Below are 25,683 nucleotides of genomic sequence, written 5' to 3' on the forward strand. Positions count from 1 at the left end.
TCATATGAGTTGAGCCTCCCCCATACCAGGCAGTACCTCCCGTTAGTATCAGCTTCTGACCCACTGGGCATGAACCTCACTCCTCGTTTGAAAATGGCCACTCCCCGAGAGTAACCGGAGTAAAATGCAAAATAACGATATGAGGCCCATTTCGCAGCGAATTGAGGTACGAGTTCCGCATTCAAGTGTGTTTCTTGCAGCAGTGCGACTGCGATGCCATGTCTTAGTAGCCTCGTACCTGCCTCTTTTTCCTAGGGTTATTCAGACCCCGTATATTCCATGATCATACATTTAGATTGTTAATATCCCGTGTGATGTCTGTCATGCCTTCGTCTATCGTGACTGCGACTGAATACTATATTGCCCCTGCTAACCAACTGGGTAGATAACAACATTGCATCAAACATAAAACACCCTCCCCCCACCCACTCCGGCATCCCCAACTCGCCGGGCATACGTACCCTCCCTACTGTTAAGAACCTTCAGTCCAACGAATACTGTCCCTCCTTGTAGGAGATTTGGGGGAACACCCTCGAGGGAGAGTCACTAGGGGCTCACGCCGTACCCACTCTCCTCCACTGTTGCACCTACCCGCTACACCGCTGCATCAGCGGGCAGCCATGGCAGGAGGGAGGTGAGAGTCCGGGCGGAACAGATAATAATGATATATAAACTTCAATACATCACCAATGTAGGCCAGTTCCTCGGATTCAGATCACCAATGCTGATCACGCGTGTTTCGGTAGCAGTTGCTAGTCTTAGTCTGGATTTGATAGGGGAGACTGGGATCTGGAGTGTTCTTGCCTGCCCGTTCCGGCAGATGCAGCTCGACGATTCCGTTTGAGGTAGTCCTCTGCTTGTTGTGGGTTTTGGAAGAAATGTTGCCTCCCCTGGAGTGTTACCTTTAGTTTGGCTGGGTACATCATAGCGTAGGGAATCAATTGCGCCTGTAGTTTATTCTTCACAGCAGTGAATTTGCGCCTTGCATCTTGCACGGTTTGCGTGAAGTCTGGAAAGAACGATAGTATGGTGTTTTCATAGTGGACTTGTTTCTTCTCTCGAGCAAGGCGAAACACCGTGTCTGTCACTGTAGTTTAAAAAACGTGCTATCACTGGGTGAGGTGGTACTCCAGGGGGTGGGCGGACAGCCAGGGATCTGTGCGCTCTCTCCACCGTGAGGTGGGCAGAGAAGGAGTCTGGACCGAACAGCTCCACGACCAATTTTACAATGAAGTCTTCCATGCAACCCGTATTGGTCGATTCCGCCAAGCCCAGGATGCGCACATTGTTTCCTCTGGATCGGGCTTCTAAATCCTCGTTCTTATCTGCAATTATTTTGAGCAATTTATCCATCTGCGAAACATGTTCTTTGTTTGCCGTGGCGCCATCCTCCAGGTCAGACACTCTATCTGCTTCTTTGAGACGTTGTTCATGGTGGTCTAGTTTATTAACAACTGAGTACATACGTGTATTCATGGTATCTATTTTCTCAGCGATGGTTGTGAGGCTTTGTTTCATGCCAAGTAGGAGCGCCTTCCCATCTTCCTCCTGAGTGTCCATGCTATCCTAGTCTGCGTGATCCGCCGAGCTGGACCTGGGTGTTTTGCGTGTTTCAAATGGCAATTTTGTCTGCTTGGTATTGGTACGCCCCATGCCGAGACTTAACGGGGCGCCCTCGGGCGTAGTGTCGGTATATACCGTCACTCCCTAGACGTCGAGATGTATCTGGAGGCTGCCCCAGTAAGTCCTTCCCAAGAGCGCCCAGGACGTAAGCCTGTCAGAGCGGCACAGGTGTTCGGCGTGTTGGGCCCACTGTTCCCTCCAACCCCCACAACTGTATTGCTGAGCTGTCCGTCCCCCTTACTATTCCGGGCATCGGCCCAACCTTCTCTTTGTGCCTGCTCCTCGCATGTGCTGGTGGTGCTATGAGGCGGTATGTCACAGTGTGAATCGTTGGCAATGCAGGAAGCCACCACTAGATGCGCCGGAGATAGTCGGGACTCGCAGCCTTAATCCGTGGCTGTCAGGAGTGCCGCACCGCCCCCCGCAGTCAGCCGGCAACGGTGCCAGAGGGACTCCGCACCTCACTCAAAATGGCCATCACGCAGCGTATTCTTTATGGGTATTTGCAGGATGCTGCACACGATCACAGAAGGGAGAGGCTCCGCTGGGTCCCCGCCGCACACAGTTATGCTTGGGTAGGTCACCCGCCAGCGTCTACTATTGCAATATCTTGTGCTGGTTCCCGTGGCGCCCGTCAGTCAAAATGGCGGCTGACTCCCCCCCCCCCCCTTCCCCCCGGGCTATGGCAGCTACACCTGATCAGGGGACGGTGAAGGTCTCCCGGGCCAGGCGCTATACTGCGCAGTGTCCTTAGGCAGGGGATCCGGCAGAGGCACCCGCCTGGGAGGAGCACAGTGCTATTACGGCATACAGTAGTATGACGGGCCGGCAAACCACACCCGCCCGCAGGGCCCACGCGACCCTGGGCTCGCCTAGCCGTCACAGCCGTCTTCCCACACAAGGCCGGAGGGGCAGCCGTCCGTAGGGACCGTCATCAGTCTGCCATTTCGTCGCGATCGGGCTCCTCGTCCAGAAACGGCACCGCCGTGATCAGTGGCGATTCCGGTCTTGTGTGATGTAGAAAACAGAGCTTAGTTTTAGCCAAGGATGGGGCTTAAGGATATTGTTCCGCTCGGCAGGAGCCTCACTGGTGTGCGGCCATCTTGGTCGCGCGCCACCTAGCGCCCCCCCCCCCCCCCCGATCCTATGAGAGTTAACCTGTCATTCTGAAGGCTGCGCAAGCCAACAAATACTCGGAGAGAGCCCACCAGAGCCGAGCAAAGGGTAACTTCTGGCTCTATGAGCCTGTGCATGAGATCAGCCTTAAAACTATTTGGCATGTAACAAAGCTTTCCAGAATATGATGAAGTGGGCATCCTGCGTCCTAAACCACCAGAGGCCTTGAAAGCCTGTTGATATCTTGGACAGTCGGGAAGGTTAAGGCTCTCTTTGGTCTTATTCATTTTCGAAGTATTCATGGAGATCCTCGCTTTCTTGTCATTGCGTAGGAATTCAGAGATGTGTTTGCCCACGGTTTTAAAAAAGGATGGGGGAAGGAACGTCTGGGAGCATACTGGAAAATAAATTAACCAGTGGAGCTGTTGTCATTTTGACAGTTTCGGCCCAACCCCACCAGGTAACAAGTTTGGGAGACCAAGCGTTCAACTTTATTTTTTTTATTTTGGTCAGTGTTTTATTGTCATTAATGGTGATTGAGTTTTTCACGTCTCTACCAAACCAGATACCTACATATTTAAGGGCTTCTGGCTGCCATTTCAAACTCAAATAGTCTATCACTGAGGAAGTACAGTGGATATTTAGTGGTAAGACCTCGGTTTTGTCCCTGTTAAGCGAGCAGCCTGACACGGAGTGCCTCTCTAGCTCCTGCATAATGCGGGGAATGACCCAATCAGCCTCCTCGGTAAATAACAGGAACGCCCTCAGCCTATGCACCTACCAATTGCCTGCAAGAGCTGAAGTTAATACTGTTAATATCGGGATTATACCCAAGTGTCGCTAGCAATGGCTCAGTAACCAGCAGAAAGAGAAGTGGGGAAAGTTGGCTTCCCTGGTGGGTACCTGCGACAGTTGGGAGAAAAAGTATTTCACATGGAAGCGTTTCACCCAAGTACATGAGGGTATACGACTGCATAGAGAAGTAATTATTAAAATGGAGTATTTTTTTATTACATTTTTTGAAAAATAACATTGGTACGTGATAAATCTCAGAGAGCGGTCAGATAAGCATTACATTAAATACACCATTGTGAATAGAAGAGTTGAATGATGAGCCCAGCGTCTGATAAGACACGGGTGGTGTAGAAGCTACAATTTTTTTTTAATGAAATTAGAAGCATTTGAATACACAAAATGTTGGACCCAATTGGCCTGTCAAAGACTAATATAGTGAAACACCTTTGGCTTGGTAAGTGAATTTACTTTTTGGTATAATATGGAATGTGGATCGGCGTACCTAGAGGGAGGCAATAATTCTTACTGGAAAGTGGCATATAAAGGGGATACACAGAGAATGGAAGTTAAGAGTTAAAGGGGGCTGTCTCTTCTAGATCTGGTTATTGTTTAAATAGTACCCCTCTTAAAAGTGACATGGGAGATCCTTGTGATATCTGTAAAATTCTTTAAGTGTTTGACATGGATCAATTTTGGCAGTTTATTTTTCTGTAGGTAGACATCAAGGGTGTAGTTTCCTAGAAGAATGCAGAGTGTGTTTTGTGGTAGGTTGTGTAATCTACACTTTGAATGATGCAAAGCCATGTCCACCAAGTATGGAATGTTAAATTTGTCAAGCATTTTTTATTTTTTTATTTTGTAACAATCTTTATTCATTTTGCATTTTTCACCCCACACATATCCCACCCACTCCGCCACCCCCTGCTAAGACAGGAGAAAAGTTTAATACGCCATATACATTCCAAAATTCATTACATTATTGCATGTAACGTGGTAAACTACTTCCATCTCCTATTTCTAATTACAATACTTCATTTATTACAAATAACAAAAATAACCCCAGAAAAGATATTGTCCTAAAGTGACTAGTGCAAATACGATAAAGTACATATTCTTACTTCATCTTCATTCCTTGCTTTGAGTTTGGACCCAGACACGTAGAGGGTTAAACATTTTCATACCTTTTCTACGCTGATTACTCCCTTTTCGCCTATATGGCTATTTCTAGACTATACATTGTTAGCAACCTGGCAAGCCATTTTTGAAAAGCTGGGGCATTGGAATCCAACCAGGCAGCCTCAAATAAACATTTGTAAAACCGCCATAGAAATAAAAATCAATTCATGCCCTGCCCTTAGCCGATTCGTCTCAAAAGTCCCTAGCAGGATTACATTCTCAGACAGTTATTTCCGTTTTTAAAACTTCCGATAGAAAATTCATAATGTCTTTAATACATTTTTGCAGAACATGACATGATGCAAAAATATGAACACTATCTGTATTATAAAATTCACAGTGAGGACAACATGTTCCCTTCCCTCCACCCCATTTTGCGATTTTTGTCAGGTGTATAACACAAAAAGCAAGTTTTATAAAACTGTGCCTGTAGCCTGGTAGACATTAAAACCCACTTCGATAACTCGTGGGCATACAAAAATGTCTCGTCTGACACTCCTACTTTCACCTGCCATTTTCTGGAGTACTTGTCCAGACATTTGGGAGGGCTGCGTTTATAAGTGTGTGTATCCCCCCAATAGATCTTACTTTATCTTGGTTTGATCTTTCAGTAATTTCAACTTTCTCAAATTTTGCCTGCCCCCTCCTTTCTGTACAAGAAAATATCTAATATGGATACATTTTAAAAAATGTCGCCAATCCAAAGTAAAATCTTCTTTCGGTTCTTTGAAGGATCAAAGACCAGTGGGGGGAAAAAGCACTACCAATCCGATTAATTTCCGCCCTCTTCCATTTTCCCACGCAAGCATCTCTAAAAACTTCAGCGAGTGCAAAATTATTATCTAAGGGTGTATAGAATGGTAATCTACCAATTCCACATACTCTCCGTATGGCACTCCATACTTTAAAAACACTAAAGAGGGTCTTGAACCAGACTTTTTTTTAGTAGCTGTCCTGCAGCTGGTGCCACAGACACCCACTGGTTTCTTTCCCTAATATACGTTCAAAGGCGGAGGGGATTTTATCTGTCCATTGTCCGATTGGGTCTGTAATAACTCTTGGCTATGTATTAGTGTAGTGGCCCAATAATATTTCTAATTCGGGAGAGCCAGCCCCCCTCTATCCCTAGGCAGAGTGAGAAACCTAAATGCCTGCCGTGGTCGTGCATATGCTCAGATAAATCGAGAGAATGTATGCTCTATTAACTTGAAGCACTGTGGTGTGAATTCCAAACATATTGCTCTAAAAAGATATAAGATTTATGGAAGGAAGGAAGAGCACTTTTATGACGTTGCATCTTCCTCCCATGGATAAATAAAGGTTGTTAAGCTTTTGGAGGTCCTTTTTCATACTGCGCACCACGGGTTCCAGATTTCTCCTTAACCATATTGTCTAACCTGGAGGTAACACTGATGCCTAGGTATATAGCCTTTTCTACCACCCGTTAGCCCGTCATCTTGATCTCATCATTGAGGACAAACTGGGTCTTTTCTCGATTCAATGCATACCCCAAGATTTGTCTGAAACATTCTGCCTCTTCAATTACCGTTAATGCAGAGTGCAAGTCTGCCATCACGAAAGCAATATAGTCTGCGTAGGCGAGGGTCTTGGTAGCCCAATTCTGAGACCATATTGCTGGTATTTGGCCATTGTTCTCTTATCTACGAATAAATGTATCAATATAGATCGCAAACAAAAGAGGGGAGCATAGGCAGCCCTGCCTGGTACCCCGAGAGATTGGAAACTCTTTCGAGAGTATACCGTTCACCATCACTGCGGCTGATGGTTCGACATATAGTTGTTTAATTGCTTGAATAAATCCCTCCCCTATCCCGATCCTAGACACGGCAATCCACAGATATTGCCAGGAGACCCTATGGAAGGCTTTTTCTGCATCTAATAAAACCAATGCCATAGGGTCTCCTGCAACAGTAGTGATATCAAACTGTGTGATAACTCTCAAGGTGTGGTTTATTGTGGACCTCCCAGGGACAAACCTTTGTCAGACGCTCTGAAATAACCTTGTATATTATGCGTTTTAATCTGCTCGCTAGTAATTTTGAGTACATTTTTGATTTGCAGTTTATTAATGTAATGGGGCGGTATGAACCCAATTGTGCCAGGGTTTTAAAAAAAAAATTATTTTAAGGACTCCACAATTTTTGCTCGTGACCATGATCCGGGGGTTGCCCTCCGTTAAATATATACGAACAGTTCATTAAGGATTTTTTTTTTTTAACTGGCTCGCGAAGATGACGTAAAACTCGGTTGGTATGCTTTCGGTCCCAGCCACTTCCCCTTTGCTAAGCTATTCAAGGTCACCCATAATTCTGATCAGCATGGTGGGCTATCTAAGCTTTCCTGTTCTTTTTCATATTTCTCATATGGTACGGCATTTAGGTACCCTTTAATATCCCCCTGATCCCTCTTGTCATCAGCCGTATAAAGAGAGCAATAAAACCTCCCAAATGCATCCCTTATGGAATCTGGAATGGTGGTCTGCCCTATCTCCGGATCGATAATTCCTCGAATTATATTGGGTTTCGTTTGCTGCCTGGTGCAAACTGCTAGTTGGTAGCCAACCTGTTCATTTAGTTCATAAACGATTTCCTTCAGTGCTACAACTTTGCTTACAGCTTTGTCCGTAAATACATTGATAATGGCTGCCTTTGCAATTGCTATCCGCCGTTGTGTTGACCCAAGATCCTGACCTTCCTTAACCGCCCTGAACAAATTCTCTTCTGCTACCACCAGGTTATCCTGTAATGTCTTTAGCGACTGCTTGTTAAGTTTCAGGGAATATCGCAATGTTTCCTCCCAAATTCCTGCTTTCATGGCATCCCATACCACCTCAGTTGTGGTACTCCCTATATTCTCTTCCAAAAATATTGGGATCCAGCTTTTTATATGGGTGCAATATTCAGTATCCGGGAGTTAAGCTCTGTCAAATGTCCAGGACCTAGAGTTAAAATTGGCTACCTCTATTTCCAGCTCTAGTACTAACGGATTATGGTCCAATAGTACTTGTGGTAGTTTCTCTATATGGCAAATTGAATTACATGAGTTAGAAATAAACATGTAATCTAATCTAGCATGGGGCATTTGTGGATTAGAAAAATAAGTGTTCCCTGGATTGTTTGATTTTAACAACTGCCAGCAGTCAACTAAGCCATGAGTCTGACACATATTCCTTAAGGCGTGAAATACTTTTCATCATCATCAAAGATCTTTATTCGGATATTAAAAACATCCATAAAAGTACATGTACATCACAACAATTCATCCAAATTAAAACAATCATTTAACAAAATGTTAAGAAAATATCACAGTTAATTTTATAAAGTAAACTTCCTGTCAAATACAGGTATCTTAACAATAACATTATTTTACAGTACTACGTGCATTATATTTCAGCCTGGCATATGCTACAGTTGAGACAATCCACAACTGATTAGCTATAACATGTGCAAAAGAGCTACCACTAATACAAATATACAATATGCAAACTGAGTAATCAGACCATGATCATTGATGCTCGAGAACGTATAGCAGATTGAAGAAAACAACTAACTCTGAAGATTACATCGTCCGAGCCTAGCATCAATAAATCTCTAAATGCCAGGTTAAAATCCATCAGTACATTCTCTCTAAAATACGGGATTAGGTAATGTGTAGTATATTTTACATAAAAACCACAGAAAAACATAAAATGTAAAAGGCTTTGTTTTCCACCTAAATTACAGGGACAGCTTACATTTTCCGAATTTTTGTGGAAGACTAATGGGAAGCAAAGTAGGTTTTTAATGCTCCCGTCCCTGAAACGAAACAGCAAACTCCTATTCCATCTGCCTAGTTTCTTTCGCAAGTAACCCTGGGGCAAATTATTAGACCTGTCACTTGTTTCCAAAACGGGAATGTACCTTTTAATAGCAGATTTTACAAGCTCGGTCCTTTCCCTCTCTTTTCGGTAAAGATCATACAAAGCCCTTTTTACTTGGTTCTTATGGGTGCAATCAATGGTTAGGGGTAATGAGAATAAATGCCCCTTCTCCACACTTACTAAGCTTTTTTCTACTTCCCTGAGCCAGGGTATGTAATTTGCCCGCTCACATTTTAGACAGTCCATGATAATTTCGCGGGTCAAAGAGGCAGCAGAGTTACGCCATATTTTCAGCCAAAACAGGGCGGGCCTAGATCTTATGAAGTCCTCTGTGTATGGGAGATTCAGTTCCCTGTGGCAAACATAAGTTGGAGCTGAGATGACCCCCCCCCAATACCTTCCTACAAAATCTATTCTCTTCGGTCTGTATGGCAGTACAATTCGAGTATCCCCGCACCTCTGCACCATATGTTCCTGTTGGTAAACATTGGGTTTTGTAGATTTGTAACAATGGTATTATTACCTCTGCGTGTTTGGGTTGGCGGAGGCTAGTTATGGAATTGATAGCTTTGCCCATTTTATTCCTCCCCCTGGCAACATGAGGCTGCCAAGATCCGGAATCGGAAAACAACAAGCCTAAGTAGGGGAAAGTACTAGTGCTTTTTAAAACATTATTGCCTGACATAATATGACAGATTTTATGCTTTTTAGGGCCACATGACATTATATAGGATTTATTAAAATTGGTGCATAGGCCAAGATCAGCCATATATAAAACAAAACCTGTTATTAGAATGCGTAATGCATTGGGTGTGCGGCCCATAAGGACCGCATCATCCGCGTAAAGAAGTGCGGGAAGTAATTTTCCATTAATATGCGGGACATCACTAGTCAATTTGCACAAAGAGTTACTTAATTCATTTATATACAAGATAAATAGCAGGGGGGCCAAGACACAGCCTTGTCTCACCCCTCTGCCAATTATAATGTCCCCTGAGACTTCACCATCATTATTTATTCGAACACGGGCTTTCAAGTCACTATGTAGGTGGGCCAAAAAATAAACAAGTGACTCATCTAACCCATAATTTAACAAAACTGACCATAAGCGGAAGCGGTTAACAAAACCAAAAGCGGAACTTAAGTCCATAAACCCCAAATACAATGGGGATTTTTTGGCAATGGTGTATTTGTTTTCGACAAAAGAGAGAGGGGCTCAATATTCCTCAAAAAGAAAATAGAGCACCAAATTACTGTAAAGTAAAAAGTTTTTTTTCTTTTTGAAACGGACTCTATTCAAGAGGCTCACTTGTTCAATTCAATCACAACACCCCCAAAGGGTTTTTATCCTGACTATTCACTCAGGCCGATGTAACACTTGCACGAAAAAAACATTTTTTATCACAACACCAATTTTTGTCAAACCAAGCTATTTATTAGCCTCATAAAATATATTCACAGCAACATTAAATTCAGGTTTAAACATTGCTCAATAGTCCCCACGTTGCTTCTAAAGCCTAGCTGGCACGGGTGTAAAATCATATTTTTCTCTGCCCAGGTCCTGATCTTATTGAAAATGACCCTTCCTAAGATCTTCAAGGTATTATGGGCCGATAGCAGCCAGGATCTAGTCTGTCGCCTTTCTTAAAAATTGGCACGATAATGCTATTTGACCAGGTTGCTGGGGCTGGGGTGTTAGATAAGTTATTAAAAATATTGCACAATAAAGGTGACCAAAAGTCAGGCTCTGATTTAATTTGGTCGATGGATAATCCATCGGGACCAGGTGCTTTATTGCTCGCGCTGTGAGAGATAGTATCTTCCACCTCCGTTATTGAGATATTAAGGGCCATAGAGGGGTAGGAGGATTCCGTTAATAGGTGCGGTGCAACATAAATGCTTGAAAAATGCTTCACCCACAAATCCCCTGATATATTGCAGTTTATGGGGGTAATGTTGGATCCAATTGATCTTAAATTCTTAACCTCGCCCCAGAAACCGGCAACATTTCTCAGTGCCGCCGTGCGTTCAAGGGATTCCCAATGATCCTTTAATATCACTTCTGTTCTTATTTTTACAGTGTGCTTATAGCTTGACCTCAGTCTCCTCACCAAGAACTGGTCCCGTGGTTCAGCTTTAAGGGCCGCCCGTAATTCACGGTTTGCTTTAGAGCACAAAGTGTCGAACCACCTGGGGTTTTTATTATTATTATTGGCCGAAGGTTTGGAAATCTCCTTTCTGATGGCCATACACAACCCTGTAAAAGCCTCGATAATGTCATGTCCAGAATTATCACTAGATAAACAGACAGACACTAACGAAGGGTGAATTTTAATTGTGCGGGCTAAGACCCCCTTGTTGTCTATCCCCTTCCAAACTACCCTAAGTTTGTCCGTTGACGCCACCAAATTTTTTGCCCCAATTTCTCTATGTTTCCCCGGTTTTTTGATGGATTTAAAACTGCACAGAATAGGGTTGTGGTCACCATATATAGTGCTAACAACCTCAGCCTCTAATAGACAATCCCCAAGCATGGAAGATATAAATACATAATCTATTGTAGTTGAACTCCCACGCCCAACATAAGTGGCCACAGGTCCTTTATTTGCGGTAATATTTACCTTCTCCATGATATTAACTAAGTCTTGTGTGGCTAAATGATTAAGCAATTCTTCCCCTCTTTTACAGGGAGGGGTTCGGGGATAAATGTGTGCGTTAAAATCACCTCCTACACAGATGCCATCAAGTTTATCATGCTTTTGTCCATCGACAATTCCATCAATAAAATCAAACAATCTTATAAAATTTGTGTTTGGATGTGTTGTGAAGTCATTATTATAAAAATTAATTAAGCATAATTTAAACCCGTTAGTGTAAATTAAGGCCTGAAAATTCATATCATTGGTCTTCAAGGGTTCAATTTTAGCTCCTGCAGTAATCTTAACCCAGATAGATAAACCCCCACTAGGTCGTCCCATAGCCAGAACGGGTACAATTTGATACCCCTCATGGAGCATAGAACTAGTACACCAAGTTCCTTGGAACATTAAAATATCAAAGTTAGTAACCCAATCTATGCAGTCCCTAAATTTCATTTTCGCATTTAAACCGGCAATGTTCCAACTCAAAATTGTTAATTTGTCAGACGATATAGGGGTGGCGGTGGCATGAGCAGTTATTTTAGGATCAAGTGACAGAATTACCTCAATTTCACCGTTAGACACCTCTATAGGGAGGCCAGTTATCAATTCTTCCACGGAGTCAGTTACATTCAAGTAATCACTGTCTGCTGTAGCTGGAGGGATAGCTGATGGTCAGTCCTGGGTCTCAAGCTCAGATAATACACTGTATCTATTATATAGTGGAAAAGATGGTAGAGCTGGGCTAAATAATCTCTGAGGGGGCCTATAGAAGTAACTCAACGGTAGTAGAGTTACAACAGTAGAGGGACTGGGGTAGATATTATTGCTATTGAGTATAAAATTTGCTGTTGAGGGGTGCCTGAAATTAATTACAATGCAGTCTCCATTAATATTCTTAAATAAGGGACCAACCCAACTCACTCGACGGACTGACAAGATTTCCCTCGAAATATTTGTCCCAACCCCTTTATGTTTAGTCAACCAGTCGATACACTTGTTGTTCAACTGGACCCAGGACTCACCTTGTCCCCCCTTAAGCAATGGTACACCTGCTAAGATCAAGACATAAGGGCAGGCATCAGGGGGCAAGTGAAGGGCTGGCCCTGGTTGTTTTGTAGACCTAGTATCAACGGATTTACCCTTGTCTGAACCCATATTAGTTTGTTTCCCCGACTTTATGGTGGCTGAACTAGGTCCCCCCTTTGATGTACCGGCAGCCGCACTAGCGGGGCACGGCGGTCCAGCTTCTACAGCTAGAGTATGCTGCGATGGTGTTGCAGGTCGGCTTTTTCCTGCTAAGGCATCCCTAGGTGCAGTGTTATTTACCAGTGTACTACTGTTAATGATTGGCCCGTCTCCCAAGATGACCTTACTAGCGGCCTCCATATCTTTCAGTAGTCGTTCTCCCCTCAGCAGATCTAGGCTAATCACCCCTTTCCTTTTTACATCTTCCTTTTTTACCAGGTTTTCCAATCTATCAAGTCTTTTAAACATTGTATTAAACTGTTGATCATTTGACTTTACATTTGTTTAAAAATTGTGTCGACTATAGTCTCAATAAAATTTCCGTTTAACTTTTTTTGAGTAACGCTTTCAATTATGGGCTCAGTCTGTGTACAGGCAGAGTTATGTCCTTCTTTATGGGGGATTATAACTGTATCCCCCTCAACCAGTTGCAAAGACTCATTACTATCCATTCCATCCATGCCACCCCTGATAATTGTTTCCCTCTGGTCCACATACTCTGAGGTGTGGGTTGATTCTTGTTGCGTAGGGGTTGTTTCCTTTTATTTATTGTTTGTTTCGAGGGACCCCTTTTCCTCTTATCTCCGACAGTCTTATTACTCGAGGTCGGGGGAGGGTTAACGGTTAGAATGACAGGATCTTGTTGTGAGTCAATGATAATAGTTGAACTGCTACCCCCAAATTGAGCTACCATGGGGTTAGCCGGTGGGTTAACCGACAAGGTAGATTTCGTGACTGTGACCGCAGGGTAAAGCGGCACAGCATTATTTGGGCAGTCTTGCTGGAGCTCTAAATGTGAAGTCATAAGACCCAATGACATCCTCCTCTAGGTATTGGCAATTTCAGTGCTAACCAAATTGAAAGCATTTTCCAGCATACTCTCAAAGGAGGGTGGGAGGACAGAAGGGCCCTCAGAGGCCTGTGTGATGGCACTGGTGTTTTGTTTCCCCAGAATGCTTTTTTGGGCTCACCTTAACAGCAGCTTAGAGGGGTGCCCGAGCTTAGCCCGGCTGGTCCCGCACGCGTCGCAGGAGAAACACCGGTGCCTTTCTGCGCCTCCGGTGATGTCGACGGTGGGCGGGACTTGCGGAGGATTGTGGGGGCTGTAGTCCCCCCGCACTGCGGCTGCGGCTCGAAACGCGGTGGCGGCAGGGACCTGGCAACCAAGCGACAGCACCCCCCAAAAGCAAGCTCCCGCCGGTCAATCCCCCAATGCGGCAAAGCAGAGCGAAGAGAGGCCTCTGACACAGGCCACAAAAGTAAGTAAATAAGTGGCAAAGTCCCCGCAGGGCAGACCTCTTTGTAGCAAGAAAAAGCTCCGTAGACCGCTCTGGGGAGCTCCGCTGGGTCAGGTGCCCCTCTCCTCCGGGCGCCCCTCTCCTCCGGACTCAGCTCGTCTCGTACTCAACGCCCCGCTCACCGCTCCGGTAGTGTCCACAACAATCCTTTGTTTGTTCCAATCTCCAGTCTCCCCACAGCTCTTAAACATCCGATTGACTCTATATTTTCCTTCCGACTACAACCAACTTAATTATGCGAATGCGAGGGGAGGTAGGCACTCAGAAGGTTTGGTTAAAAAAAAAAAACTTTTGGCTTCTGTCCCACATATCTCCTCCCTCAAGAGAACAATCGCTTGGTAGATTAATATTGTAGTCTCTACATACAATAAGTTTGAGTGGCTAGTGAGCAAGTTCGCTCGAGATAGTATTCAATACTGTAGGATCATCACCATTGCATCCAAATATTGTACTCGTTAGTTTCTTCCCCGCCCCATATTGGCATTCAGTGATTGCGCAATGACAACATTTATCTGAACATGATCGCTTAAACTGCAGCCCCCCTCCTTTGGCCAGGATCACCACACCCCGTACCTTGGCCCCCTGTGTCATCTCACTTACCACCCTAAATCTCAGTGTATTTAAAATCTGTAGTTGTGACCCATCTATATGTGTCTCCTGGATGCAAATGATATTAGCACCCAGCGACTGTAACCCAACCGCAACATTATGTCTTTTCTTCACATCATTTAGGCCACATATATTGATGGATGCCACTCTCAATACCCCCATACACTTTTATGGTGCTGGCCTATGACTGATACCCTATCCCCATTAAACCTTGCCACACTTCCAAAAATCTCTATCCTTTTACTACAAAGTACTGCACAAATGTCTGACATCTAAGAAACAATGCAAACTTAACTATGTTCCTCTCGTCCCCTAAGTATCGCCCCCTCTACCCCCCCCCCACACCAAAAATCAGGCAACCAGGCTTAAACATGAGCCCGTGTGAGCACGTCTGTGCCACCCATCCTCTCCCTTTACCTCCTCCCCCTTTGAATGTGGCTTGCCAGATACCCGTATCCCGAGGAACCACTGTTCATAAGCCTGAAATCCTTGCTTACAATAGATATTTTTACTATTTACCCCCAATATTCCCTGTTGCAATATCGTCCAAAAGTTTCTGTCATTGAACTTCAGAAGTGGAACTGAAATTCTGGCATTTGTATATCTCCTTCAACCTGGCTGGATTTTGTAAGAAAACCAAGGCCCCTGCAGATTGAAATGGGGTCATTAATTGCCTGAGCCGTAATCTCCTTTCGACCGTAGCATTTGCAAAGTCAGGCTTAGTAAAAAGGAAAAACCTTCAAACCTCCTTTTGACATTGGGTCCAGCTAGATCATACACGGCTTGACGAAGCAAAGTCGGCAAAATAAATCAATTTGGCACTTGGTAGAGATTTTCTCCGGAGGAATGCCCTGATGGTGAAATAGGGAATCTGTGAGCACATTAAACTTCCTTGTCCCTATCTCCTGTAGAAAGCTCTGGTAGGGGGCCTCTCAGCATATTTACTACGAACTTTCTTACATTGTTGCCCTCACAGTTCTCCGGGCCCCCTAACAGCCTTAGAGTATTGCGCCGCTGCTGGTTCTCATAGTCCTCGAGCTTCCACATCACATCCTTTTATAGTACTGTCCTGCAATGAGGCCTGCGCCTTCAACATTACCACTGTGCTTTCCAGCATTTCCAATGCGTGACTCCACCATATTCAGTCGCTCAGCAATGTCCGAGCAGATCTTTCAAACTTTCTGTACGGAGCCTTGGAGTTTTAGTGGCTAGCCGTGCCTGTCGATTGTCGGTTTTAACAGCATCCTGAAAGGCTCGCAGGGACTGCAAGATCAGAGCCAGTGAGGACTCGGCGGGGTTTACTCGCTTCATATGATCTGAGATCCCATTGGAATTCACCGCCATTTGCATCTCACCTTCATCTATCCCCTCGGGGGGGGAGCATTTGTGTTGCTAAATAGTCCCACCCTACTTCCTCCACCATCTTGTGCTCCCCTGGGATCTTCCGTTTTTTTTTCTTTTCTTTGTGGTTGTGGCTATCTCTGAAGGGCTGGTATTATCTGAGGAGAAGCCCCACACCATCCTCCTCACTACTGATAGATAGGCTAATGTCTGAAACCTCTGACTCTTCTGTCAGTGAGATTATTTTTTCCCCGGTACATCTGGGGTCAAACAGCCAACTTCCATATTTGGCCCTCACTTCCTCCAAGAGAGTGTAGCCCAGTCTTGCTAGCCACAGCTGTTACTCTGCTTTCCTGTTCGCTATTAGTTATGCCAGACATACCCGCATCCATCATCCGGGGTCGAGTGCCCTCCACTAAGACGTCTTCCCTCGGACTAATATGTACAGCATGTACATTTGCCTCTATGATGGTGTTCTCACAATTTTCCTGCCAGGGAGTCATGTTTCCCCCGTCCGGGACATCTGACCTTTTACTTTGTCCAGTGGGTGTTTGCACTGCAGATGTTATTGCTTGGTCAGTTTCTGATATATGGTCGCTTCAATCCCTGTCCATATCCTCATTGCCATTGTTAATGCTGGAATCCTTTTGCATCTCAATTTGGGTAACCCATTCCCCACCCAAAGCTTTGGGTGAGAAGATGTTTAAGATGGATGGTTGCGATTTCCCTACATCCGTAGGTGGTTTAGCTCGCCGTAGATTTGTTTTTCCTGGAAGTTCAATTTTGTGATGTTCGATTTTTCCCTGTTTGTCGCGTTTATTTAGCCGTAGCTCCCCCTTTTTGAGATCTATTTTCAAATCCGAGCCCTCACGCCGCAACTGTACGGCAGTAGTGGTCGTTCGCTGCTTTTACCCTTCCTTGAGCAGCCATTGCAACGGTCTTGGTGTTGGGCTCGTGCTCTGTTTCTAGCAGTGCTCCAGCCGATAGCGTGTTAGTTTCCTGGCAGCCACCGTAGGCGTGCCCGGAACCTGCTAACGCTGTTAGCAGAAGCCGCGTTAGGGCCTCCCAGTGCCCCCCGCAGAAGTTCCCTTGAGCCTCGCAGGCATGTCCTCGCTGTCAGACTTGATGGAATGTCGGAGAAATCCACCGAAGAACACCGTGACAGTCGTGGACTTCACTGCAGCTCCAGCGCATACTCGTAGCCACCAGCCGGGATATTTACACCGCCAAGGGGGAGAGAGGTAAGGTGGCTTCTACTCAGATGCCGTCTTGCTGCTGCTATTTTAAAGAGCACTCCACTTTTATTTGTCAAGCATTTTCATACTGATAGAATGAGTTTAGTTCACAGATCAGTAGAAGGCTGATCAAGAGAAGATCTGGTTTGTTTAAGGGGCGGAATAGTCTCCGCAGCAAAGATGCCTAGTATTACTGTAGTGACATCAATAGTGAAGTTTAATTCAAATATTTTTGTATAAAGTTTTGTATTTGAAGCCAAGCAAGAGTTTTTAAACATGGATTAACAAACATTCCTGATCCTTTTGGATGACGGTGCTTTTAGTGAACTAAGGTGCAAGTTAGAGGGGATGTGTACCCTATACGTGGGCTGAATTCTTTTTGTACATGGAGCAATATTCTAGTCTATTAAAGCAAGCAAAAGAAGTTTTTCTCCAGCATACGTTGTGAGTTCTTGTATTTGAAGGTTCTCTCATATGTGATAAGGAACAAAATGGAGGCTTAGTGAAATAAATTGTCTATGATCACGCAGTTTGGTCAAGCAGGGAAACTGGGATTCATTCCAAATTCTCCAGTTTCACACTGTGCAATTCTGTCTAGATAGACAATCTTTTTCTGGGATCAGAGGTTAATGCTTTTTCCTTAATTCTTGGAGGATTTGAGTAGAGTGTGCGTGATCTGCGGAATCCACATTTTATTTTTGATAGTTTTGCATAGGACCATCCTTGCCGAAGGATATGAGAGTGGGTATTGCCAGTTCCACATTTATAGCATGCACTGTTTTTGAGGTGGCATTCTGGCATGCGCTTTAAAGCAAGTCTTCCATTGCAAATTTTGGGGAACCCTAAGGTGGTTCATACTACTGAAATCAATAGGATCTGTGGAACTCCGTTAAGGGGGGGGGGGGCAGAGAGAAGGATGTGTGGGGGCAGGAGGGCTTATGTGCAAACTGCTTCTATAAATGTGTGTGATGTTAGTAACCATTCCTGTAACGTTGAGGTTTTTAGACTTTACACACATGGTTTATTTTCCTGTCTTTATTAAAACAATGCACTTTTCCCTCTGCCTGGTATCTGGTGTGGGTACTACATATCGTCATGAATGTAAACTGAACTTATCCGTTTGAGGGCCCATTGCTGGTTGGATTTCTCAGCTGCTTGTATCATTGCCTTCTCGTTAAGGACTGTGGTAAATTTTCAGGGCTCTATGTAACAAACTTTTACATTACCAAATTAAAGAAAAACGAAATACTGCATGTTTGAAGCTTAAATCTGATGATTGTCTTTCCAGCTTGCATCGGTTGTTCTGAAACAGTATGTGGAAACTCACTGGTGCTCCCAGTCGGAAAAATTTAGATCACCGGAGACCACTGAAAGGGTATGTATTTGGATTGCCATTAACCATTACACACTTCTTGGTGTACTAGGTTAGATCTTAAGGTTTCCCACTAGCTTAAATGTTAGGGTTTTCTGATAACGAGTATCTAACCTGTGTGCCTTGACTGACCTATGATAAAGGTAATTGTATATTTCTGGTTCTCCTATTTTCCTAACTCTGGGTGGACAAAATGGTATATTGTGAAACTGCTTGTGTGCCCTGCATCCTGCTTCTTGAACCAAACTCTCTGCCACCAACAAAGCATCCAAAAATAATTAGTTGCAGTGAGCATGCTGTTTTTAATTACTTGCATGCAGGGAATTACTGCCTTGTCTGAGAATGATCACAGCCCGGGGTTTGCAAGCATATTTGTAAGTTTGTGCTAGTAGAGTATGACCTTAAGTGTTGTAGTCGAAGAGTGTCTCAGGGGATGATCTAAATTTAAGTGACACAGTAACGAACTATGTAGGTCTTACTAAAGGTATGAGGTGTACAGATTCTCAGTTATGTTTACTGTTAAAAATTGGGTTTTAGTTTGGCAGAGGTATGCATCCTGTGCAAGCAGGTACCACAATCCTAAACAGGTTAAGTCAGATACACACCCTAAATTAACCTGTGCTCACCCTCTGGTAGCTTGGCACAGAGCTGTCAGGCTTCTCTTCAGAGACAGAGTGTAAAGTATTTGAGAAACCATTCAAACAGTGGAAACACATCACAAAAAGATACCACACATGGTTAGAAAACGATAGCTTAATTTAAAGAACAAAACAAGACCAAAAGGACAAAAGTGCAGCAAGTATAACCGCAGGTATGAATTTTCAAAGAATAAACTGAATTGCAGTGATTAAAAACATAAATCATGAAAAAGGGCTATCTGGTTGCGCTACACTGAGTCAAATCCAAAAGTTCAGGCCAACCACGATGGAGTGCTGGTCAGATACAGGGACCAGCCTTGGCCCGCTGTAATGTACCATGTTTGCGTCCACCATGAGGACCAGAGTACGCAGTGTGATACTTAGGATAAAGGCGGGTGATACGTCAGAACTAGGGTCGATGCACTGCGCAGTTGGGGCTGCGTTGCAGTGGGACCTCACAGTGGTGGTGATGCGTTGCGGTCAATCCTTGCAGTAGTGGGGATGCGTCATCGTCGAGGGAGATGCACCGGTTCTGAACCGCACACATCTTCGATGCATGCTTTTTTGCTGGAGCAGCAGTTTATACCTACTTCCAAGGGCCCAGGACTGGGTTGGCACCACTTGGGATCAATAATCACAATCTTTGGAAGGGTGATCCCTTAAAGTCCCTACATTTACCTGAGCTCAACCCCCAGGTAGCTATGATGCAGAGCAGTTTGAGAAAATGTGTATTTATTTAGTACTAAAGTAATAATTTGCAGTGGAAATGCAAATCAATGAAAATCCCAAATTGAATTGGAAAAACAGAGTAAAATGTCATCAACAGAATGGCACCAAATTGTCAAAAATCCTATTAGGGTAACCCAGATACCACACAGTAGTAGTAGTAATCAATGGTTGCAGTAGAACAGGACATGGGCGCAGTTTGACACTGACCGCGTTGAAGTGATTAGGTCATGCTGGTCAAACATTTTACCCTCTTACTCTAATCCTTTAAGTCCCAGTTCACCACAGAAGTACACTTCTAAAGGCCCACAGGACCTCAGGGGAGGCACTTAAAAATTCACAGAGTAGGCCAACAGGAGGGCCCAGTCCTGGTCGGCTTGCCACTGGTCAGGTCGGTGTTTGCAGGAAAAGGTCTCTTGTAGCTTTTTTAAATTGGTTTTTCCTGCAGCGATTACTTTATTCCATGTGCCCTAGTTCATCCTATTTTTTTAGGTATGCCTCAAACTGTACTGCTTTTGATCTTCCAGGCGAAAATGGTCATCAGGCAGCTGCTTCCCAACGGGCTGAGGGAGTCAATCAGCAAGGTGCGCTCCAGCGTGGCCTATGCGGTATCTGCGATAGCGCACTGGGACTGGCCTGAGGCCTGGCCTCAGCTTTTCAACTTGCTGATGGAGATGCTCGTCAGTGGAGACCTGAATGCAGTGCATGGAGCCATGAGGGTTTTGACTAGTGAGTCCCATGAGTGCCTAAGACCTAGCTGTACAGGCTTCTATAAAGCAATGGATGAAAGGGGGGGGGTGGCCTTATTGAGCCAGCCATATATTGTAGCCCTGGCACAGTAAATGGAAGCAAGCACTTACTGGCAAAAACTCTCTCTATCTCTATTAGAGATGTCTCTATCTCTATTAGAGATGTCTCTATCTCTATTAGAGATGTCTCTATCTCTTTTAGAGATGTCTCTATCTCTATTAGAGATGTCTCTATCTCCATTAGAGATATCTCTATCTCTATTAGAGATATCTCTATCTCTATTAGAGGTATCTCTATCTCTATTGGAGATATCTCTATTGGAGATATCTCTATCTCTATTGGAGATATCTCTATCTCTATTAGAGATATCTCTATCTCTATTAGAGATATCTCTATTAGAGATATCTCTATCTCTATCTCTATTAGGGATGTCTCTCTATCTCTATTAGAGATGTCTCTATCTCTATTAGAGATATCTCTATCTCTATTAGAGATATCTCTATCTCTATCTCTATTAGAGATGTCTATCTCTATTAGAGATATCTCTCTATTAGAGATGTCTCTATCTCTATTAGAGATATCTTTCTCTATCTCTATTAGAGATATCTCTATCTCTATCTCTATTAGGGATGTCTCTCTATCTCTATTAGAGATGTCTCTATCTCTATTAGAGATATCTCTATCTCTATTAGAGATATCTCTATCTCTATCTCTATTAGAGATGTCTATCTCTATTAGAGATATCTCTCTATTAGAGATGTCTCTATCTCTATTAGAGATATCTCTATCTCTATTAGAGATATCTCTATCTCTATCTCTATTAGAGATGTCTATCTCTATTAGAGATATCTCTCTATTAGAGGTGTCTCTATCTCTATTAGAGCTATCTCTATCTCTATCTCGATAAATATAGATAGATCTATCTCTATTAGAGATATCTCTATCTCTATTAGAGATATCTCTATCTCTACCTCGATAAATATAGATAGATCTATCTTTATCTCGATAAATATAGATAGATCTATCTCTATCTCTATCTCGATAAATATAGATAGATCTATCTCTCTATTAGAGATGTCTCTATCTCTATTAGAGATGTCTCTCTATCTCTATTAGAGATGTCTCTCTATCTCTATTAAAGATGTCTCTATCTCTATTAGAGATGTCTCTATCTCTATTAGAGATGTCTCTATCTCTATTAGAGATGTCTCTATCTCTATTAGAGATGTCTCTATCTCTATCTCTATTAGAGATGTCTATCTCTTACGGATGTCTCTATCTCTATCAGAGATGTCTCTATCTCTATCAGAGATGTCTCTATCTCTATCAGAGATGTCTCTATCTCTATCAGAGATGTCTCTATCTCTATCAGAGATGTCTCTATCTCTATTAGAGGTGTCTCTATCTCCATTAGAGGTCTCTCTATCTCCATTAGAGATATCTCTATCTCCATTAGAGATATCTCTATCTCCATTAGAGATATCTCTATCTCCATTAGAGATATCTCTATTAGAGATCTCTATCTCTATTAGAGATGTCTCTATCTCTATTAGAGATATCTCTCTATCTCTATTAGAGATATCTCTCTATCTCTATTGGAGATATCTCTATCGGAGATATCTCTATCTCTATTGGAGATGTCTCTATCTCTATCTCTATTGGAGATGTCTCTATCTCTATTAGAGATGTCTCTATCTCTATTAGAGATGTCTCTATGTCTATTAGAGATGTCTCTATGTCTATTAGGGATGTCTCTATCTCCATCTCTATTAGAGATATCTCTATCTCTATTAGAGATATCTCTATCTCTATTAGGGATATCTCTATCTCTATCTCGATAAATATAGATAGATCTATCTCGATAAATATAGATAGATCTATCTCTATCTCGATAAATATAGATAGATCTATCTCTATCTCTATCTCGATAAATATAGATAGATCTATCTCTATCTCTCTCTATTAGAGATGTCTCTATCTCTATTAGAGATGTCTCTATCTCTATTAGAGATGTCTCTATCTATCTCTATTAGAGATGTCTCTATCTCTATTAGAGATGTCTCTATCTCTTAGAGATGTCTCTATCTCTATTAGAGATGTCTCTATCTCTATTAGAGATATCTCTTAGAGATGTCTCTATCTCTATTAGAGATGTCTCTATCTCTATTAGAGATGTCTCTATCTCTATTAGAGATGTCTCTATCTCTATTAGAGATCTCTATCTCTATCTCTATTAGAGGATCTCTATCTCTATTAGAGATATCTCTTAGAGATATCTCTATCTCTATCTCTATTAGAGATGTCTCTATCTCTATTAGAGATGTCTCTATCTCTATTAGAGATGTCTCTATCTCTATTAGAGGTGTCTATCTCTATTAGAGATATCTCTATCTCTATCTCTATTAGAGGTGTCTCTATCTCTATTAGAGATGTCTCTCTATCTCTATTAGAGATGTCTCTATCTTTATTAGAGATATCTCTATCTCTATTAGAGATGTATCTATATTAGAGATATCTCCATGAGAGATGTCTATTTCTATCTCTATTAGAGATGTCTCTATCTCTATCTCTATTAGAGATGTCTCTATCTCCATTAGAGATATCTCTATCTCTATTAGAGATCTCTATTAGAGATATCTTTATCTCTATTAGAGATGTCTCTATCTCTATTAGAGATATCTCTATCTCTATTAGAGATATCTCTCTATCTTTATTAGAGATGTCTCTATCTCTATTAGAGATCTCTATTAGAGATATCTTTCTCTATCTCTATTAGAGATGTCTCTATCTCTATTAGAGACATTTCTATCTCTATTAGAGACATCTCTATCTCTATTAGAGATGTCTCTATCTCTATTAGAGATGTCTCTATCTCTATTAGAGATGTCTCTATCTCTATTAGAGATGTCTCTATCTCTATTAGAGATGTCTGTATCTCTATCTCTATTAAAGATGTCTATCTCTTAGAGATGTCTCTATCTCTATTAGAGATGTCTTTATCTCTATTAGAGATGTCTCTATCTCCATCTCTATTAGAGATATCTAGCTCTATCTCTATTAGAGATGTCTCTATCTCTATTAGAGATGTCTCTATCTCTATTAGAGATGTCTCTATCTCTATTAGAGATGTCTCTATCTCTATTAGAGATGTCTCTATCTCTATTAGAGATGTCTCTATCTCTATTAGAGATATCTCTATCTCTATTAGAGATATCTCTATTTCTATTAGAGATATCTCTATCTCTATTAGAGATGTCTTTATCTCTATTAGAGATGTCTCTATCTCTATCTCTATTAGAGATCTCTAGCTCTATCTCTATTAGAGATGTCTCTATCTCTATTAGAGATGTCTCTATCTCTATTAGAGATGTCTCTATCTCTATTAGAGATGTCTCTATCTCTATTAGAGATGTCTCTATCTCTATTAGAGATGTCTCTATTTCTATTAGAGATATCTCTATTTCTATTAGAGATATCTCTCTCTATTAGAGATGTATCTATCTCTATTAGAGATATCTATCTCTATTAGAGATATCTCTCTATCTCTATTAGAGATGTCTCTATCTCTATCTCTATTAGAGATATCTCTATTTCCATTAGAGATATCTCTATTAGAGATCTCTATTAGAGATATCTCTCTATCTCTATTGGAGATACCTCTATCTCTATTAGAGATATCTCTCTATCTCTATTAGAGATATCTCTCTATCTCTATTAGAGATATCTCTCTATCTCTATTAGAGATGTCTCTCTATCTCTATTAGAGATGTCTCTATCTCTATTAGAGATGTTTCTATCTCTATTAGTGATGTCTCTATCTCTATCTGTCTCTCTATTAGAGATATCTCTATCTCTATCTCTATTAGAGATGTCTCTATCTCTATCTCTATTAGAGATGTCTATCTCTATTAGAGATATCTCTTTCTCTATTGTAGATATCTATCTCTATTAGAGATATCTCTATCATCATCATGATCATCATAGGCTTTATTTCAATATAAAAAATATCTTAAAAAGCAGTACATTTAGCACAAAACAATGAGACAATAAAAATAGTCAGTACATTAACATACAATTCATTATACAAAAGACCCCAATAAATTAGATAAAATCATTTAAGAACGAATTAAACAAGATAAGAACGCCTAGATGATCTAATACGCCAGGCCCAACCCAGGAACTTGGCTATGCCGCAGGCATAAAGTGGGCGTGGATCATTTTTTAAGACACGCAAGGCCTCCTTAAAATGCCTTGTCCCAAGTTCTCTGCATAGTGGTTTTAACCATCAACTGCGGGGAAGGGCATAGGCCGAACATTCGAAAAACAGGTGCGGGATTGACTCAATCCTGTGTTCACAAAATGGGCACATAGAGGTGGTTTGGGTCGAGTGCTTCCACCTAGAGGTAAGTTCCCCAACGGGAAGAAGGCCTATCCTAAACTGAAAATACAATGCCCTATCACAGCGCTTAGTGACAATGTCCAAATACGGTTCACAAAGGGGCAAATCTTTTATTAATAGGAAGTCCAAGGAAGTTCTACACAATTTAGAATTACTGGATCTGCTATCAGCTACCCAATTCCAATATAATTTCTTTAGCACAGATATTGGGGGAGCAGTTCTATTAGCCCAGGCATTGCCAAGACCCATGTTGAGAAGAAGACGCTTGACTTCTCTCAACCAATGGATCTTGGACCAGCCCGGCGACTCCAGCACATCAGTTAAGCCGTCCGCGAAGCAAGACAACTCTGGAACTCTCCAGATTCTTGCCCATAGAAGTAGAGGGCGGGGCCTAACCTGGTCGCTAATTGATCTTAGCCCCATGTCTAATAACAGTGGGAGGGTTGGGGTGCTATAAGGAAGCCCCATTAAATCTTTCAAAAACTTGCTTTCCGAGCGAGACAACTGATCCACCTTGTGTGTCCCCCAAAGTTCGGCCCCATATAAAACTGCACTGACGCCCCTTGCCCTATAAATGTCAAGGATTGGTGCGATAGGTTTTAGGGTTGAGGCACGTTGTTCTTTAAGAAGGACAGCCAATACCCTTTTATGAGTCAGCAACATCTTGTGTAAGTGACATTCCCAACTCATCGAATCACAGAGGCGGATACCAAGATAGTCTAACTCAGTAACCCTCTCTAAAGAAACAGCATCTAAAATTGGCGGTTTAATTGTCTTTTTCGGAGGGTTAAGAACTAGATACTTCGTTTTCCCAGTGTTAATGACTAGCCCCTTTTCA

General features: G+C 42.5%; 1 protein-coding gene across 1 annotated transcript in view; it reads left to right on the top strand.

Moving 5' to 3' along the window:
* The window catches only part of LOC146866928 (importin-9-like), a 283,453-nt gene that overhangs the window by 51,261 nt on the left and 206,509 nt on the right, over window positions 1-25,683 (top strand). Inside the window, exons 3-4 of the mRNA XM_085603249.1 lie at window positions 18,249-18,335; window positions 20,224-20,425. Of these exons, the coding sequence (XP_085459375.1) occupies window positions 18,249-18,335; window positions 20,224-20,425 (289 nt within the window). The remainder of the gene's footprint in view (window positions 1-18,248; window positions 18,336-20,223; window positions 20,426-25,683) is intronic.

The sequence above is a fragment of the Triturus cristatus genome, chromosome 1_2, assembly GCF_964204655.1.
Source record: "Triturus cristatus chromosome 1_2, aTriCri1.1, whole genome shotgun sequence".
Taxonomy (NCBI): Eukaryota; Metazoa; Chordata; class Amphibia; order Caudata; family Salamandridae; genus Triturus; species Triturus cristatus.